This window comes from Penicillium diatomitis (assembly GCF_028827545.1).
Source record: "Penicillium diatomitis strain IBT 30728 chromosome Unknown utg000001l_segment0_segment0, whole genome shotgun sequence".
Classification (NCBI taxonomy): domain Eukaryota; kingdom Fungi; phylum Ascomycota; class Eurotiomycetes; order Eurotiales; family Aspergillaceae; genus Penicillium; species Penicillium diatomitis.
The window spans coordinates 3976891-3995615 of record NW_026623173.1 but is presented as its reverse complement, the minus strand read 5'-3'; the positions used below and the strand labels follow the sequence as shown (position 1 = coordinate 3995615).

At 51.9% G+C, this 18725-nt stretch overlaps 5 protein-coding genes across 5 annotated transcripts; all 5 read left to right on the top strand.

Annotated features, from left to right (window-relative positions):
• Positions 1–1242: 1242 nt before the first annotated feature.
• Positions 1243–3735, top strand: N7539_001151 (uncharacterized protein; the record flags this gene model as incomplete). The annotated part of the gene is made up of 1 exon (XM_056930755.1): positions 1243–3735. The coding sequence occupies one exon, from the start codon at positions 1243–1245 to the stop codon at positions 3733–3735; it is 2493 nt and encodes an 830-aa protein (XP_056795048.1).
• A 4845-nt stretch (positions 3736–8580) lies between these two features.
• N7539_001150 (KH domain protein) lies at positions 8581–12489 on the top strand (the record flags this gene model as incomplete). The annotated part of the gene is made up of 6 exons (XM_056930754.1): positions 8581–8591; positions 8927–9671; positions 9809–10090; positions 10155–10616; positions 10675–10999; positions 11060–12489. 6 exons carry the CDS (start codon positions 8581–8583, stop codon positions 12487–12489), a joined length of 3255 nt encoding a protein of 1084 aa, XP_056795047.1.
• Positions 12490–13500: 1011 nt separating this feature from the next.
• N7539_001149 (uncharacterized protein) lies at positions 13501–14554 on the top strand (the record flags this gene model as incomplete). The annotated part of the gene is made up of 2 exons (XM_056930753.1): positions 13501–13749; positions 14183–14554. 2 exons carry the CDS (start codon positions 13501–13503, stop codon positions 14552–14554), a joined length of 621 nt encoding a protein of 206 aa, XP_056795046.1.
• A 39-nt stretch (positions 14555–14593) lies between these two features.
• On the top strand, positions 14594–15601 carry N7539_001148 (uncharacterized protein; the record flags this gene model as incomplete). The annotated part of the gene is made up of 3 exons (XM_056930752.1): positions 14594–14666; positions 15088–15418; positions 15487–15601. The coding sequence occupies 3 exons, from the start codon at positions 14594–14596 to the stop codon at positions 15599–15601; spliced, it is 519 nt and encodes a 172-aa protein (XP_056795045.1).
• Positions 15602–17258: 1657 nt separating this feature from the next.
• On the top strand, positions 17259–18581 carry N7539_001147 (cytochrome P450; the record flags this gene model as incomplete). Its single annotated transcript, XM_056930751.1, has 1 exon — positions 17259–18581. The coding sequence occupies one exon, from the start codon at positions 17259–17261 to the stop codon at positions 18579–18581; it is 1323 nt and encodes a 440-aa protein (XP_056795044.1).
• Positions 18582–18725: the final 144 nt, after the last annotated feature.

Sequence of the window (18725 nt, the reverse complement as noted above, 5' to 3'; positions counted from 1 at the left end):
TTGGGTAAGTCAGACGCAGTTGACCTGAAGGCGTGAACAATGGAATGATTCCAGACCTTTTGAATAAAGCTGCATGTGGCGAGACAGTTAGCACGTCTCCGAGATTGTCACGAAGTCGAATCACACCTAGAGCGCCTCGATGCACGTACACAATTATCAATATCAAAAAAGAAGATAGGCCGTGAGTCAGCCGCTCCCTTCAGGCCATTTCCAGAAGTCATGATGGGTCGGTGAGTGAACTGCGGCAGAACGATCGATGAATACGTAGTCCGTGACCAAGCCCACGAGCGATGTAGCTGGCGACAACGGATCGTCGAGGGGAAGCGATGCATGGAGGGGAAAAAAGAGCTGCGGGTATCGCGTTAGGACTGGCCTTTTTCGGGCAGAATGTTGTTAAACGCGCGCAAATGGTACCGCTGCTACCGTATGTGCTGTAGTCCCACGTTTCCCCGTGATTGGCGCCGCCAGCCCAGTCGACGCCAGGGCGTTGGAGTGGACGACTGGCCCCGGGCTTGGGTCCACCCTGTGCAGGGACCTGAGTCACCTGACTTTTGGTGTCACGGTCCCCCACTGCCGGAGCCACACCTCCGCACACGCCGCTGAAACTGGGAAGTACGAAAACGTTCCGCCCTTCGAGTCAGGTGCTTGCCAAGCTCCAAGCGTGACCTCAAAGCAACAGCACTAGTAGTCTAGTAGTAGTAGTAGTAGTAGTAGTAGTAGTAGTAGTAGTAGTACTAGTTTGACCTAGGGCCACCCGGACCCGGGCGGTTAGTTGGACCACTCAACACTCCGTGGATCCTCCGTACGTCCTCAGCGGGCTGTCTCCAACAACCCTCTTACATAATCAGCACACGTCGGGTCCGTCCCGTCAGCACCAGGCAGCGGCCCGTGACCGCCTGCTCTCAAGAAACCGACGCGCGAGCGCAGGAAAGGAAGAACTCGCGCGAGGTTGCGAAACTGCGAAGCTGCGAAATTGCGGAATTCAGATCGGCGGTCCTTGGTACATCTCAGAGACTAAGCGCAGCTCATCGAGATACCTTTCTCCGCGACTCTTTACTCTGCATTGCTTCAGAAACTCGCACATGGTAGGAAGTCTGAGAGATTTCCAAAAACTACCAGAAAGTTGAAACACATTGCCCTCTCCTACATAACTGCCCAGGACTCTGCTCTATAGCCAAACCAGGGCAGCTGCTGAGACCTGCATTTTCTGGCTGCATACCCACAGATTCTATCTAGAAGATCATGGCCACTGCCTATGGATCTACCACTCACCTCTCAACAGGGCCGCTGTCTACAACGACGCCGACAGGCGCAGATGAATCGAAGGAATACGAGCGCATTCTCCAAATCAGTGATGACATTTTTGCCGGCACTCACCCACGTCTCAAGGTACCCCAGCAATTCGTTCGCAAGCCTGCGTCGCGGAACATTCCGAATGGCTCTCCGGCTCTATCGGTTGCGAAGAAGGGACCCTCTGAGAACAAAGTAGAGGGTGCAGCGCCGGCCGAAGTGGCTCGACTTGATCAGAGCATGCGCACTCCTGTGCAAATCAAAGCCTCGACACAATCGACGCTCAACGCGGCTGCACCACCGTTTCAAGTGGCATCCAAGCCCACATCTGAAATCGACCCCATCCTCCTGACCAAGTCGGAGGACCTTGTTCGGGCAGAAATGCAACTGCAACGGCAAAGGGTGGAAAGAACGCTGCGTGACCAGCTAGAGCAGAGGAAGCAAGAATCCAAACAAAAGCCTGCCATTCAAGATACGCAGCCGGAATTTGATGTCTCAGCAGTGCTAGATCGGGCGTTGGAAATTGTCCGACCTGTGTCGCTGAGTGGATCATCAGAGCAAAATGTGCAGAATGAGTCTTTCGATGAGAACTCTTTCTACTCCAGTAGAGCACCAGACTCGCCTCGGCCCGTTGGAGAGCTTCGAAGACCATCTTCGGTGGCTCCGCCTCTGGCGACAAGCGCACCCACTCAGGATGTGGCTGAGACATACGAAGATGAGTTGCAGCGACTGGAAGCTCTGAATCGAACAGAATCAGATCAGGAAATGCGTGATGCTTACCCTGTTGTTGACCAGAGCACCCATCATCCACGCAAGCATCTAGCTCTCACGCAGCGACCAGCTGCTGGTCTTGAATGTCGAGAGCGATCCCCAGGTGCGTCCGATGAGCCAGAGTATTCTCCTCCGTCACCAATGGCACCCCCGCTCCCTGATCACGATCGATACGCATACCAAACCCACACTTCCTCCGCGATTGAGTCTCCCTCGACACAAGTCCAGGTTGTTCGAAACCACATCACCTCTCCGGCTGCTCCTCAGCCCTCCCACGTCTCCCGTGTCTCAACCACCAAGTTCTCCTCGGCCCAGCAGCGACGGATGGGGCAGCCCGCTTCAGCTTCAGGGCTTAGTCGAGTGTATTCGGATCCCGAATCCGGCCGTGAAGGCGTGAGCGCCGGTGTGCCTTCTATCTCGTCTCGTAAGCGGAGGAAGATACAAGCAAGTGGCGGGGAACAGATTGTCACTTCCAAGAATCAGGCTACTGGGTCTTTTGATGTTCCAATCAAGGTTGAACCAGTATCCCCGCCACCCTTCGCTGATGATCCTGCGGTCCCATCCAACCGACAACCGCGAGAGCGACCGGTGTACATCGACATCGCATCTCCTCGGTACAGCCCTGCGGGCGAGAGACGCGAGCCTCCTGTGCGAGGCCCAGTCCACGATGCAAATCGCTATTTGGAATATGCCGCGGACCATGGTACCCAACGTTCAATCTCTCGAGTGGACGAGCGGCATGCTGCGCGGGCAGACCCGGGCCTTCGACGTGTAGTCGCTACGCAGTACGTTCGACAACCCGATCATCCATCAGGATATGGCTCTACAGACCCTCGTGGCTCCCGTGCCGCATCCTATGCAGTGGTGGAAAGGGTACCCCATGAATCATTGCGTTATTACGATGAAATGCCGGCTTCCCATGGAACTCGGTACATGGCTGTGGATGAAGGTCGTCAGTCGACATATCAAGAGCCATATTACGAAGAGGCCGCGCCAGTCCGTCTGATCCGTGCACCGGAACGTCGTTTCGTAGTCGACGAGTTCGGAAATCGATACGAGATGGTGCCAGCACCAAGTGTGCAATCCATGGCCCCGCCTCCCAGGCCCATGTCCAGAGCATTGAGAACCGACGGATATCAAGAACCCGTCCCCTCGCGCACGGTGAGTGTGCGAGCTGCATCAGTCGTACAGGATCAATACGGTGAGCACCGGTACGTGCAGGAAATGCCTCCACCCCCGCCAACGTATCGACGGGTGGTTTCAGACTACGTGCGACCTGTCGAAACGGAACGTAGAGTCTTTACCGGCCCTATGGAAATCCATGATCCGTACGTCCCGGGTGAGACCGTGCCGATTCCTGAATATGCCCCACGTCAGTCGGCATACGCGGAAGAACATGGTCCCCCTCGCGAGCGAGTCATTCGAACCAGCAGTGTGCGGCCTCAAGCGGCTCGGTACGAAGAACCACTGGAAGTGGTGCAACGCGTGAGCAGCGTGCATCCTGGGGTTGCAAGTCGCGAAGTGAGTGTCTTTGCAGACGAACGGCCCCGGGCTCAGTATGTCGAACGACCTTACTACATTCGTGACCGGCGATATCACGAAGCCGAAGATGCAAATCATGTGGCGTTGGATGGGCACGCGGACTCGGTTCCTCGGCTCCAGCCGCGCTACTAACCGGCGTTTTCTCTTCCATTCTTCCTTTCCAGAATACACCACTAGCATATCTCCCACGCACTGCATCCCCCTTTTGTTATCTTGCGTCAAAAATACACTGTACTACGGTACTACCACGTTCCTTTTCTACGCTTTACTTTTGCATACCATGAGACAGTACTAAAATCCACTGTTGGTGATGAATAATAGGCGTGCAATTGGGCAGAGGTGAACTCTCGATTTGAATAGTGCCTGTGTAACCTGGGTCAGGATAGCCCTCGCCATGCATGCCCTCGAACCAGTGTAGCGCTCGCCCTCGGCCTGAGACAATCTTTGGCGATCATGTTTCAAGCCCACGATTGGTACCTCATATTTGTTACTGTATAAGTGTCAACACATTATCCGCTTCGAAACGCAAGTTGCTGCAGCGTAAAACAAAGAGACATTGGCAGCTCGAGGAAGGGTAGCATCAGACAATGCGGTGTGTTCAGTCATGTATTATAGTTGATTCCGAGTTGGATTGTGAGTCATCACGTGCGTCCAGGTCCAGTGCCATTGAAAACGAAGGGATGTGATTGTTTTGATGTTCGAGAGGTGCTGGGCCGACGCGCACTTACCTGGCTTCAACGCTTAGTACATTTAGCATTTCGACTTTCAGTATGCCGCGATCTTCCGAGTCTCTGTGTCAAGATGGCATGCAAGCCTTCCTACCACTGCTGTATTACACAGGCTTCGGCTGTCCGATACGATCATGTTCTCGGGTGACCAAAGTTGGTGTCGGGAGCGTGGCCAGGAGACGCTCGCTCCGGGGCCAGCATGTGTACTATACCAAATTACCGATTGGGTAAGAGAGGGCCGGTTAAAGATGAGAAAGGCCCGAAGGTTGGGGAGAAAGCCACATAAGTCTCTCAATTATGCGATCAAAAATTGAGACAGACGGGCAAATTTGATCAAGGGCGCAATGCGTGGAGGATAGCGAGCTCGAAATCACGGTGGGCAACGTGTCCATCGCGCTCCTGAGGTCAGGTGTCTTCGTAGTACTGAGTGGAAAGTTCCCAACTTCCTACTACTGTACCTGACTTTTTCATCATCAAGTAACGGCGGATGACTGGGACGACGACCCAGTCGTGCTCAGTTCCAATCACCGGCAGATGTCTTTTGAATGGTTTGAGATCATGTCATGTTTCCAGTGTTCTTGAGAGTTCTCGAAATGTGAAAGAGCGTAAGGTTGGGGACACGAGTATGACTATGCGCCGATGCGGTGTGAACTTGGCCGTGCAGTAAGTAAAAGTACTAAGTAAGTCACTAGCGGTCTAAGACTCGAGATATGGTACTTTTGAGCCCTACTACAGTACTGCAGTTTGTTAGTACGACTGGCCAGTGACTGGCTGTACACGACTTAGAAAATACCTCATAACTTGTAGCGTCGGGAGAGACAGCGAATCACATGCTACTATACAATTTGGGATCATTTGCGGGAGTACAACTTGGCCAAACCTCGTTCCCTTTACTTTCCAAGTCTCCATTCGAGGTCAGCACAAAGGGATACCGCGCCTTGTACTGCCCGTGAGTACTACTGCCTAGTAGTAAGCCTTGCCTAAAAGGTACCTACTAGTAGTACCTACCCGTACTTTGCTTGCATTTATTGCGGTTGACTGCCGACTGGTTGTATATCCGCCGACCATAGGCGATTATGGCGACAATACCATGGCCAGATGCGATAGGTTCTGGTATCAAGACAGCTTGAGCCTGAGCTTCCCTTGACTCCTCAATTTGTACTGTGTGCGTCTGTCTACTGTGCCAGATCGACGATCTGACTTGCTTCCAGCCCCTTCGAATCCTGTGTTGGGCATGTGCGCTTGGGCAAAGTTCCCACCCCTCACATTATGCGCGCCCCGTCACTCTGCGTCAACGGTGAACGAGTGTGGACAGGTAGGGTAGCTTCTGGATATTTCCCTTGATAGGAGACGTTATTGACAGTATATTTCGACATGCGCTTGGGATATCATTCGAGAATCTGTTTCAGTGTGACTCTTCTTTGTATTGTCTGCGACGGTGGTCGGCAGTTTGTTTGAAGGAGAGTCGTGAAACGCATCGAGTAACGCAGATCGGCCTTCAGTGCCAGGCCCATCACGACCAATAATGCTGGGATATCTTCGTCTGGGAAAGTAGATCTCCCTGAGCAATGTCTTTGTCACAGGCTCAGTTTCTTGCCCCATACCCAGATGGAGGTCCAGATTCAGTCAAGGGACTTGTGACTTTGTGGCTTTCTCCATGTCCCCATACGAGGTCAATAGCTTGACTCCAAACGGGCAACCTGGAATTGAATACCTAATACATTGCAACCGGACTCACCACTCAGCTGGCCTGGGTTGTAGTAGAGCACTAATCACAGATTCGTCGTCGTGAGATCGGCCGGTTGGAATATCTGTAGTTTTCCAACCCCAGACACAGATTCTTTGGAACTTTCGATACCTCAACCCCCACACAAAACTTAGTACGAATGAATGACGTCGACTACTTCGGCATCTTTTGGGCTATCTTCGAGCACATGACCTGAATCTGATTCGAGTATGTATAGCCCCCCCTTTTTGCACACAATCCAATTCAAAGAGTGAGGATTATGTTGGTGTAAGTGGGACTCACAACTCCTTAAGACTCAAGTATACTGTGCATTAAATAGCTATCTTTGGTCGTCCCTCGGGAGCGATCCGTGAACATAACGGGTAGATACTAGGTACTAGGTAGTGGATTTCGCGACATGGACACGGCTTCCACTTGCAAATCCTCTTGGTTTGCCCAGTCCTCGCATGTACAGCCAGTGTGAGAACGATCTGTTGAGCGAAAGGCGGATACGATTCAGACGATCTGCAACAGCCTGTGGTGCCAGAGGCGGTAGACGATCTGCCAGATCAGCTGTTTACTTTGCGATCAGCCTATCATGTCACCTCTATCCGCTCATTCCCAGAAGTCTCCGAGAGCTGGCAGCCTCGCACAGACCGGGTCGAAGGGCACCGAAAGAGATCGGCTGAACGGATCATGGCAGGCCTTGGGGTAAAGCACCATACGGCTGTCCTCTGCCATCGCATCCGCAGTTGAGCGCCATTCAAGTGGGCTTGAGCCTAGGCCTTGGGTCTCCAGTGGGTGCACTACTGCACTGTAAGGCTGTTGGCGTGTCCGACAGACTTCCAAGGTTGTTTAGTCCAGATTCCTGAACAAAACTTCCCGGTCAACCAGTCTAGACAAGTGCAAAGAAAATGCAAATCCAAGCATTGACAAGTTTGGTCCCTACACGCTGAGACTAAAAGCAGGGGTCTGGAATCGAGGAGAGCCGAGCAGCCATAGGGGCTTTGATTGCTGGCATGCTTCTGCGAATGTTTGATCTGATGAGACCCTGTGGAAAGCCATAACTGCCCATGAGTGGCCTGGATGTGGTCTCACGTGGTGCATACTGTTGACTCTTAAGTCGTTGACTGTAACTTACAGTGGCTGGCAACTTTCGGATGCTAACAAACAAGTTCGAGGACACCTAGAGTAAGTATTGTACCCGCCTGGCTGCGCTTTACCACCCTCTGAACGCTACCTAGGACGCTACACTCTACGGTGGTGCATAGTGCACCAGTGCACAGAGAGTCTTCCTTGGCGGTTTTGGAGCACTCTGCATCAAGCGTTGCTCCTTCAAGGTCTTTCCTTTGGTGTCTCAAAAGTAAGGTTTTGTGAACACTCAGCGATCATGGAAGACTCATCCGGAAAATATTTGGTGCGGAGCCTAAAGCCGGAGTTGTTTGAAGCCCGGAGAGGAATTAGCGAGTGCGCGAAACTAAGAAACCAAAGTACGACCAAATAGACCAGAATGCCCCCTGTGCTGACTCTGCTAAGTGCAGTTTGTGCATACATACATAGACCTATGGAAACGGGGGGAGGGGCCATTGTCCTATCGGGAAACTAGCATTCCTGATATGCAGTGACTGTGCTGGAGTTGAAAAATTAGAGTCCCCCTCAGACCGAGGGACTAGCCGTTGTCCATATGGACGGTGTGGCATCGCGAGTTACTTACCGTGAAAAAGGGGAGGAAAACACAACAGTACTTGATCTGACTACAATAGTTGAACTAGGCGCTCTGGCTCTAGAACCTAACGGGATCGGTGGGCTCAGAATCAAAAGGCTGGGCTTTCGGCGTCGCATGCCGGCGAACGGTCAATCCCGGTGATCGGAGGCCCTCTCTCGTCAAGACTCGATAGTGCATTGTTTTGGCTGAACCTGCTTGGGCGACGACTGTGAGACTAGTGACAAGGAGTCCCTCGGTAGTGGGGATCTGCCTCAGATGACAATAAATTGGGGAAGTTACTGCAGAATCGCACGGCATACAGTAGTATTAGGTATGTTCATATGTGGATTCCGATCTCAGTACGATCAAGGTATAACTATCAGCTTCTCAAGTACTGTATAGTTTATACTGCAGTAAGCGTTAACACATCATCATATAGTAGCCCATCTAGCTCATCCTTCACAGGAGAGTATACCATATAGCAACTGCAATAGAAGGACATCATCGCTAGAATCTGGACACCTACACGCCTGATCCATACCTATCGCTGTATGCTCAGCCTTCACCGGTCGCAAGCAAGCAAACTCATCAAGGCGGCTTGCCAAATAGTAGATACGATACATATAGGTCTTGAGCGTTATCAGACTGTGTCCACCAGAATACACCAGGAATCAAGTCCAGTGCGCTCTGGAAATGGGCAGCCCGGTGTCATAGATAGATATCTCCTAACGAGATGGGTGTAGTGGTACTAAGCCAAGCACACTGACAGACTGACCTCAACGACCTATCAGTGAATCAGGTACTGAGACTGAGAGTACATGTACATCCCGTACGAGAGTAGTACTACAGCGCTAGGCTACTCGTAGGACACTCGTGACCCACCAACCTTCAACAGCCGTACTCACCAAGTTACTGACGACACTCGTATCGCCCTCAGCATCTCTTGCTCTCTCCCTCTTATCTTTTCTACACCACGGGCTCAGCCATTGTGGACTCGTATTTTTCCTTTTCTTCAGACGCATCTTTGTTTCTGATTTCCATGACCTTTGGTGCCATCTAAGTCTCCTCTATTTGATCGTCATTTCGCATCACCGTTGCTTTTGGTGGTGTTCCATTTCTTGTTCTGGTTGACTTTGTTGTGGTCCGCTCAGTGGTCTCTTCCAGTTGGACCCCCCCCCCCCTCTCTCACCTCTCGATCGTTCCTCGTTCCCACCATTCCCGAAACGCCCACACAGCGGCCATTCTTATCCCTGGCGAGAACGGCCGCCTCAGCTTCACCTCTCCGCCCGTCTCTTCTCCCAACGCTCTCTTTTTCTACACTTCCCTCACCCCCGCTCTTTCTCCCACCCGCCAGACCGTCGGGGTGAAAGATCTTCCAGACGAGTCTCCCATGCACAAGATTTCCAACTTTACGGGCCAGGCCCGTCATGGTTGGGAACGAATGACGCCGACTTTTGGGATGTCTCGACCTCACTCCGACATGACATTTCGTCGACCACACGGTGCGCCACCCATGACACCACCGACGAGCATCGATCCGACCGTCAATCTGTCCTTCAACGTTCCATTCTCCTATACGTTGGCTGGTCCCGACGTGGAGGATGTTCTCCACGCGAGCCCAAATGCCCTACAGCGGTGGACTTTTCCTGAAGGCAGCCCCGAGGGAACACCCATCCACCAGCTTCCAGTTCACACGAGCAATGTGGACGGCTTGCGGAGGTTATGCCGCCAGATCACTGAAACCAGTGGAGGCCGAATCGAAGCCACTGTCACGTCTTCTGAACCCAAGGTCGTGCCCTCGCTACAACGGCGCCCAAACGGCATGGTCACCAACGTCTGTGTGACCGGCGACGGAGAGATAGTCCGGAAGATGCGGGCCAAGATCCTGAATGAGACACCGATCATGCTGGTATGTGGATGAGGTTTTCTCCCCCTTCCCCCTGGTCGGTCTTTGCTTTCCGTCGACTCCGGCTGGATGAACGGTTCCGATTCTTGAAAGGCGCAAGTGGAGGCGGTCCTTTGCTGACAATACTTTTGCCTATGTAGCGATGCGCGACTGTTGACGTTGATATGCACCTGATTGTGGATGGCTCACCCAAAGGGATTCGTGCAAGTGTACTGGAACACATGGACACCTTGGCGGCCTACACCGGGACCGACATCTTTTTGCTCACCCCCAGACTTCACGACGCGGATAGCGCAGTGGTCTCTTCCTATGGCTATGCTTCAGATAACGGACTTGAGCAGCGCTTCCGAGTCGCTATCTATGGTGACATGGAGAGCTCAGAGCATGCCAAGACGCGAATCCTCATCATGATTGATCAAATTGTAGGACAACCCGCGCTGCGCGTCAAATGTTCCAGACAGATACCAGGCTAACACAGACATGCAGCTGAAACGTCATGTGGATGCTATCAAGCTAGAGTTGACCATGCACACCCTCGTGTGTGGACGGACCCGCAAGAACATCAAGCTGATCGAAGCCGCTACCGGTACCGCAATCTACTTCCCGCCGCCGTTCCCCCGTATCTTTGGCTACACACCCCCCGGTGCAAGCCGTCGCAGCGAAGACGAAGTCTACATCACAGGTGACACCTCGGAGCAAATTGCTCGCGCCAAGCAGAAATTGCGAGAGCTGGTTCTGGGAGTCAAAATTTACGTCAAGGATGTGGTTGTGAATTCGAACAAGATCGACAACATTCTCCTCGACCGTCTGGATAAAGTCCGCAAAGTGATGGAAATGAACGGCTCCTACGTCTTGTTCCCCCAACTTGGAAGTCAACGTGGCTTGGTGCGCATCCAAGGAACCGAAGTGCTGCATGTCGAGCGCACTGTGCGGGAGATAATGGCCCTGGTATGCCTAACCCGTTGGACGAGAGTACTTGCCGACTCCTGCTAATCACTCTGCACAGGCTGGTCAATTTTACAGCGCCTCGTGGTGGATTCTGATGCCCGATCCAGCACAAGGTGGCATTCGAACCCCCGGCGCGGCGGACATACGCTCCATGCTTTCGGACATCTGCACCAATTCAGAAGCCGAGGTCAGCTTTGACAACCTGACTTTCACCATCAATGGCTCTGATGATGCAGTCAAGGCGGCCATGACCGTGGTGAACCAAATCCCATTCGTGACACGCAGTCAATATCAGATGCGAGTCAAGATTGAGCTTGCAAACGAGCACAAGGAGTTCGTCAGTGGTAAGAAGAACGGCAAAATCAACAAGATCATGGGTCAAAGTAAGTCTCTCATCTGTCGGGGTGTACTATATCGACCCGCGTTAACTGACAATTTCACAGGTAACGTCCAGATCATCTTCGACGGCTTCAACGAGTACAATTTCTACATCGACGTCTGCGGTAACCAGTACGAGTCGACCAAGAATGGTCTCGATCTTGTCGAACAGGAGATGCCGGCGTCAATTTCCTTCCATGTCCCTGATCAATACCACAAGCGAATCATCGGTATCGGCGGGCAGCACATCCAGCGCATCATGAAGAAGTATTCCGTCTTCGTCAAGTTTTCCAATGCCATGGATCGCGGCGGAATGGGCAAGGAGGATGACGATATCAAAGTCGATAATGTTATCTGCCGAACTCCTGCGCGCAATGCTCAGAGCCTGGACCTTGTGAAGCAAGAGATCATGGATATGGTAGAGAAAGTTGATGCCGAGTACGTCTCTGAGCGGGTCGTCATCAATCGCCTCTACCATCGGGAGCTTTTGGCTCGGATCACTGAGATCGACGAGTTGGAAAAGAAATGGAATTGCAAGATTGAGTTTCCCAGTACTGAATTGGCCAGTGATGTGGTCACCATTTCTGGCCCTGAGTATCAGGTTCCTCAGGCGGTGGATGCTCTGCTTGGCATGGTTCCGGAAAGTCATGAATTGCATTTCCAAAGCTCATCCGAACTACAGAGCTACTTCAAGTCCCCCGAATTTGTCGCCGACGTCCGAACCAAGCTCAAAGAGCAATACGAAGTCGATATCAATGTCGACACGGCTGCCGATATGCCCACGACCGAGGAGGGCTCCTCTTCCACCCCGGACTCCGCCCCGGAAGACCGGGTTGTGCTCGGGTACACGCGTAACAATGCAGGCGGTCTTAAGGACGCCATTGATTTCCTGATCTCACGCCTCGTCGCCCATGGCCTCGATGCGAACACTGTCAAGGGCGCGATCCCGCGTCCCAAGTCCGACTCATTCGAAGAGTCCCTCCCTTTCTTCGATTCGAAGTTGTTGCAGCATGCTCCAGTTCCACTTGTGACTGACTCCCCAACACGACCCAGTTTTGCCGACGAGACCAGTGAACGTGGCTCGATCTTTGAGCGCCTACGCAAGCCGGGCAGCATTTCGTCCTTCTCATCCTTCATTGGACGCAAGAATCATTCTGCTTCGCCTGCATCCTTTTTCAAGCATGCTTCTAGCAATGCTTCCAAGGCTTCGCTCGTCTCCATGGAGTCTCGAGACAGCGGATATCGCAATCCTTGGAATGATTCCGGCGTTAACCTGACCGAGGATGATATTCCCGTCCTTGGCAGCTCACACAGTCACAAGAGTAGCAGCAGCACGAACGGCTGGCCCACTCGCTTTGACACCAAATTTCCATTCGGTACCGCGCCCGGAGATGTTACACCCAAACATGATCCGCGTGCTTCATTTGAAAGTGGTCGCCCTAGCACCTCGAATTCTACTTCTGGATACCCGGCCCCCATTGGGCCACCGCGTTAAACCCAAAATATCAATTCACAGCAGCAGTATACCCTTTTGGTTGTTTTGATTGTTTCCAGCGTGTTTCGGTTTGATATGTTTCTTTGTCTTTCGTCTGGGTCCATCTGTCCTCTTTCCATTCTCGCGTCATTTTCATCTTGATGTCTATTCTTCGTGCTTTGATTTTGTTTCGAGTTCAGTGATACCACGGAAACGCAGGCAATGATGGCGTCAAGAAAAGAAAACAAGAGATATCCAAGGAATCCGGCGTGTGATCACGCATATTCCTCCGTTGTTGTTTGTCTACATGTCTTCTTTTTTTTCTCTTCGAATTTCTGTTCTTGCATTGATTGGAAGAGGGAAACATCCGCCCGATGCTTCTGAATCCTCTTTCCAATTCTTTTCTTCTTATTTCCATCTTGTCATGATTATTCTGTTTCTTTGTCTTCCCAGCCGTCTTCCCATTGCGATCTCGATTGTTTGGGTATCGTATAGGCGAGGCTTTTTGGGGGAAGATAGTGGCGGAGTCCTTTGCAAATCCCGGCGTCAAGACGATGATACCCCCCTTGACTGGCGCCATTCAGGCCCACGTCGAATACTCTTGACACGGCATTCCTACATTGTCTACGATTCGCCTCATCGTATGTTTTGTTTGCGATATTCTTGTCAATCAGATCGACTTTGGAGACCATTTTTGCATTCCTCTTAGTGGTGACACTTTTTGTTGTTGCTTAGTGCAGTAGACCTGGCTCTCATCAGAGTCCTTTCTTAGAACGCTGACCATTGAATAATTTGGAGGTCGATATCTCGGTATTCTGTTAGCTTAAGCGACTCGGACAGAAGTCAATACTGGGATCGACGCGTACCGGCTGACGTAGCAATGAGGGAGGAAGGAGTGAAGGGTTGCTAGTTCACATCTCCCCAATTCTCTCCATTCACTATCCCAGTGGTGACCGAGTGGCTGAGCGCTTTGGACAGGAGCAGAGCTGAACGAGTACTGCATGTCGCAACTGGCCGAAGTGAACCTTCACAATGGCTACCTCGTATCCCCGTCCAGACTTCGAACGTAAGTCTCTCAATTGGGTGTCTCCCAATGGGGTCTGGGATTTCCTCTTCGACGATGGCAACGAGGGACTTGCCAACGAATGGCCAAAGAAAGGCATTCCCCCAAATACAGCTCACAACCAGAGCAAACTTGAGATCGAGGTTCCATACGCATTTCAACCCGCGGCGTCAGGCGGCGTCAGGAATCGGGTTGCCAGAAGGCCACGAAGTGATGTGGTATGAACGACACATCAATGATGTCCGAACAGCGGACGAAAAATACCAAGGAAACCGACTCCTCTTACGCTTTGATGCGGTCGACTACGAGTGCGCCGTCTGGGTGGACGGCTTTTTTATTGGGGAACATCGAGGCGGCCATGTTCCTTTCGACCTCGATGTGACCGATGCTTTCAGTGCGGGTGTCAAATCTACTCGTTTGACCGTGCGTGCGAGAGAGTCGCCGAGTGACCTGGCGCAGCCTCGTGGCAAGCAGTATTGGAAGCCTGTTTCGGAAAGCATCTTTTACACGTCAACGGGGGTGGGGGGGGGGGGGGGGGGGGGGTGGCAGTCCGTTTGGATCGAGAGTGTGCCTGGTATGCGGCTATGCTGTGGCAGCGGCGGAACTCTTTTACGAGCAGACGATATTCAGCGCGGCCAAGTTCATGCGCAGATTGCTGTGACTGGCAGGTCACCACAGGGTATTTGTGCCGTGGAGATCGAGGTCCTGTTAATCGGGTCGAGTGTTGTTACCAAAGAGGCTGAGCTCCCCAAAGAACGGGACCTCGTCGCTTTTGATCTCGACATGAAGCTGGATGACATTGCTGGGTTTCAAACAACCGCACCATATGATCAGGAAGGAGTGTGGCTTAACGGCATCGCTCTTTGGGCTCCCGAACACCCCATACTTTACGACCTCGTACTACGTCTCCGCAATGGCTCAGGGAACCAGGTGGACGAGGTTCACACAACGGTTGGCATGCACAGCTTGTCGTGGCAATCCGGCGATGGTACATTCCGACTGAACGGTAAACCGCTGTTTTAGATGTTGAATCTTGACCAAGGCTACTGGCCTGAAACAGGAATGACCCTTCCTTCGTCCGAGGCTCTCAAAGCAGATATCATCATGGCAAAGGAACTTGCCTTCAATGGGTGCCGTAAGCATCAAAAAGGGAAGATGCTCGATTTCTTTACTGGGCAGATCGTCTTGGTTATTTGGTATGGGGGCGAGATGGCTAATGCATACGAATTTGAAATTGACTACGTTGAATGCATGAACACGGAATGGATCGAAGCCGTCAAAAGGGACGTCAACCATCCATGCGTGATTACGTGGACACCACAAACAATGAGAGCTGGGCCTACCCATCCTCGAAGGACAGTATCGAGCAGCGGAATCATATCCGCTCGCTATGACTTACTATTTGACCAAGTAAGAGTGATCTATGCCTTGATAAGAAGACAGACTCGCTGACGAGAATCGCTGCTCAAGAACCCTCGACCCAAGTCGTCCCATCAATGACAACTGCGGCTGGGAACACGGACTCACCAATCTGACAACTTATCATGACTACGCAGATTCCTCTAAACTCGCCCAGACGTGCTCCCAAATGGAGGGTGGAATTCTTGGTCCCAAAGCCCGCCGCGAAATGTTTGTCAAGCCTATCTACTCTGGCTTTTCAGGTCACACGCTTGTCGATACCGGTGCTCAGCATCAGGCTGGAGCACCGGTCATCTGTACGGAGTTCCGCGGTGTCAACATTGCGCCTCCTCGGGATGGTGAAGCAAGAGAGCGGGACTGGAGCTATACCACCGCCGCCGATGTCGATGATGTTCTGCGGCGCTTTGAGAACCTAGTCATGGCCGTGTTCAAGGGTGGTCATACCTGTGGCTTGGTGTACACGCAGCTGTATGACATTGGGAAGAAGTCAACGGGTTGTTCACCTACGATCGGAAGGCAAAAGTTCCGGTTGCCAGGATTCGAGCCATTCTGGAACGAGCTCAGGACGTTTACTACCATCATCATCATTGTCACAATCCCAAGGGTGTTCGGAAGATTCTGCATGCCTTCCATATGTCAGGTTCCTCGTGACAGTCCTCGTCAAGGAAGAAATACAGAGCTATGTGGGCGGACTTCAATTTGCTAATAACCGTATCGTCCGACGCTCGTCAATGTCATTCCCGAAAGATGCCGGGGTCTACAAAAACTTCAATTGTTCGGTGCAGATGGACGGCACGAGAAATCCACGAGTTCTCGGCAGCTCATTGCTCTGCAAGTGATTTCATCGCGGCAAAGTCCACCCTTTCGGCCCTCCACGGCCCTTCAGCGCCCCTGTCGACGATCCTGTATGTCTCATCTTCGTCTACGCCAGCTCTAGCACTATTGTGCAGTCGTGAAACTCGTCCTCTTCGGCGTCATGCAGGAGACTCGGTGGCTATTTCCAAGTGGTCTAATGACGTTCCTGCAAGGCGAAGAGCCTCTAGTTGGCCATTGTGATGATGTACATGCAGAACACTTGACGCACGCGGGATGAACAAGACGTTAAAGAAGCCTACATTCCGATACAATGTCTTTGTGAATCTTTCCTTATGCACAAAGCTGGTGCACAAGACTTATGTCTTCATAGACCTTCTGGGCGGCGATCTTTCCTCACGAAGGCTGATCGACAATGGTTCTCCTCCGATTGTCTATTATGGGGTCCGTGTTCGTCTGTTACACGTTTCACACTCTTGCATTGGACAAATTCAACTGAAGACTGAGAGGGTCACACGACAATGACAACTCAAGTGTGCTTCATGTTTGGGCCCGGGTGATCTGCTCATGTAAGCGACGGCTCTTCCTGGCCCTGCAATTCAACCTCGTGAGGCATTACTCGACGGGCTCTGAGACGGGAAAGGTTCAATGGTAGCAAGACTTCTTCATGTCTGCAAGTATCGGTCAACATGGAATATCCTCAACATTGAGCCACTGATTCCCACGGATCAATCGGCAACACTCTCGACGAAACAGGTCGATCTGAAGTCGAGACATTATTCACTCCACTACCATTTTGAGCAAGTCTCTTCCCCGCAGTAAGTCAAGCCAGCGTATTCCTTTCAGGTGCGCCACTAATGCATGTAACCCTCACCAAATTCCGGGATGCGCAGATGGTGGAGAAAAGTGAAGCTGTAGCATGGTCGAGGCGTGGCTAATAAATTCAATCAGGTGTACTGCAGGGCTAGAATTTTGCTTTGGCGAATGCACAGATGCACAAATGCACAAATACACCTAGATAGAGGACTTATGCTACGTTGCTGCAACAGTCTCTCTATATACGTTCCGTGCTAGCCTTCGTGGAGGGATGAGCCCGACATGCGCAGATCAAGAAGATCTTGTCTCTAGCCAGCGACGTTCTCTGGCGGCCTAACTCTCTGTCCCACACAGTCTCGGGCAAGGTGACACAATCTGCGCTTGCTGCCAGAATATGCGTGTCGAACCTGACTTCTATGCACTGAATACGTCATATGCTCATTTATGCTACAGTCCAGACCGAAGTGTATAAAAGCTCTGATGCCTTCTGCTGCAGAATGTCTTTTATTTCGGCACGACATCTGATCCTTGTTAGAGCGGAATTGACCAGCAATGACTTTTACAAGGATGGTGTCAGACACTTTCTTTTCCTTGGACCTTGAGGCGAATGCTCGCGTTCTGTTGGGTATTACTATCTCGACTGTAAGGCTTTCAACTCCTCAGCCCAGTTGTATGTTTGATGTTAAGGAGGACTAACCTGCGAGACTGCACGCAGACACTCATCTATGGGGTGGTCATTATCGTGTACCGACTATTCTTCAGTCCTCTGGCCAAGTTCCCCGGGCCCAAGCTTGCAGCCTGTACAAATCTGCCCAACCTTTATTGGCTGGTGACTGGCAAGCATCATCTGAAGATCAAGGAGCTTCACGATCAGTATGGAGATGTTGTTCGAGTGAGCCCCACTACTCTTGTGTATCGAAGTGCGCAGGCATGGAAGGATATCTATGGACATCGCAAAGCTGGCCAGCAATCGTTTTTGAAAGATCCCGCAACATATATTGTGGGACCGACTGGCCCAAGTATCGTCAACTCGAATGAAGCCGACCATGCAAGGGAACGACGGCTGTTGTCTCACGCCTTTTCCGAAAAGGCATTGAGGGATCAAGAGAGCCTGGTTCATTCCTATGTTGATCTCCTCGTGGATCGACTCGAGGGGCAGATCGACAACTCTCGTGCGACGGTCGATATGGTCTCCTGGTACAACTTCACCACCTTCGACATCATCGGTGATCTGGCCTTTGGAGAGCCCTTCGGATGCTTACGCGATAGCCAGTATCATCCATGGGTGAAGATGGTTTTCACGAGCGCCAAAGTCAATGTTCAACTGCGGCCGGGCAAAATGTATCCCATCTTGGCTCCGGTCCTGCGCAAACTTCTCATCTCAGGGGAAGGGGCCAAGATGCGCGATAATCATTTCGCCCTGAGCAGTGAGAAAGTTCTTCGCAGATTACAGACCAAGACCGATCGTCCAGATTTCATGACTCATGTCTTGCGAGTGACTGGCGAGCGTGCCATGACACCTCGCGAGATGGAAAGTAATGCGGCCCTCCTCATCCTGGCTGGCAGCGAAACAACCGCTACGCTTCTCTCGGGCTTCACCTACTTCGTGCTCATCAATCCTGCTGTCCAAAAGAAAGTCGTGACGGAAGTCCGAGATGCGTTCAAGTCTTACGACGAGATCAACTTCCAGTCTGTGGCTCAATTGCCATACTTGAATGCTACTCTTGAAGAGTCTCTGCGGATGTATCCTCCCGTGGCAGATGTGACACCTCGAGTGGTGCCCAAAGGTGGTGCAGTCGTCGATGGTCATCATATTCCCGAAGGCACAGTCGTGAGCGGACATTTCTTCTCGACATTCCATGCCGAATCCAATTTCACCGAGCCGGAATCCTTCCTGCCAGAGCGATGGCTGGAGAAACGAGCTCCTCGCTTTGAGAACGATAAGCGCCTTGCATTTAATCCCTTCTCGCTGGGGCCTCGTAACTGCTTGGGGAAGAAGTAAGTTCAACCTATCTCTCCCATCGGACTTCAAGTCCTTCTTCTCTTGTCGTTTGCTTGTGTGCTGACCTCCCTCTTTTTTCCCCCCAAGTCTTGCCTACGCCGAGATGCGACTGATTACGGCCAAGATCTTGTGGAAGTTCGACAT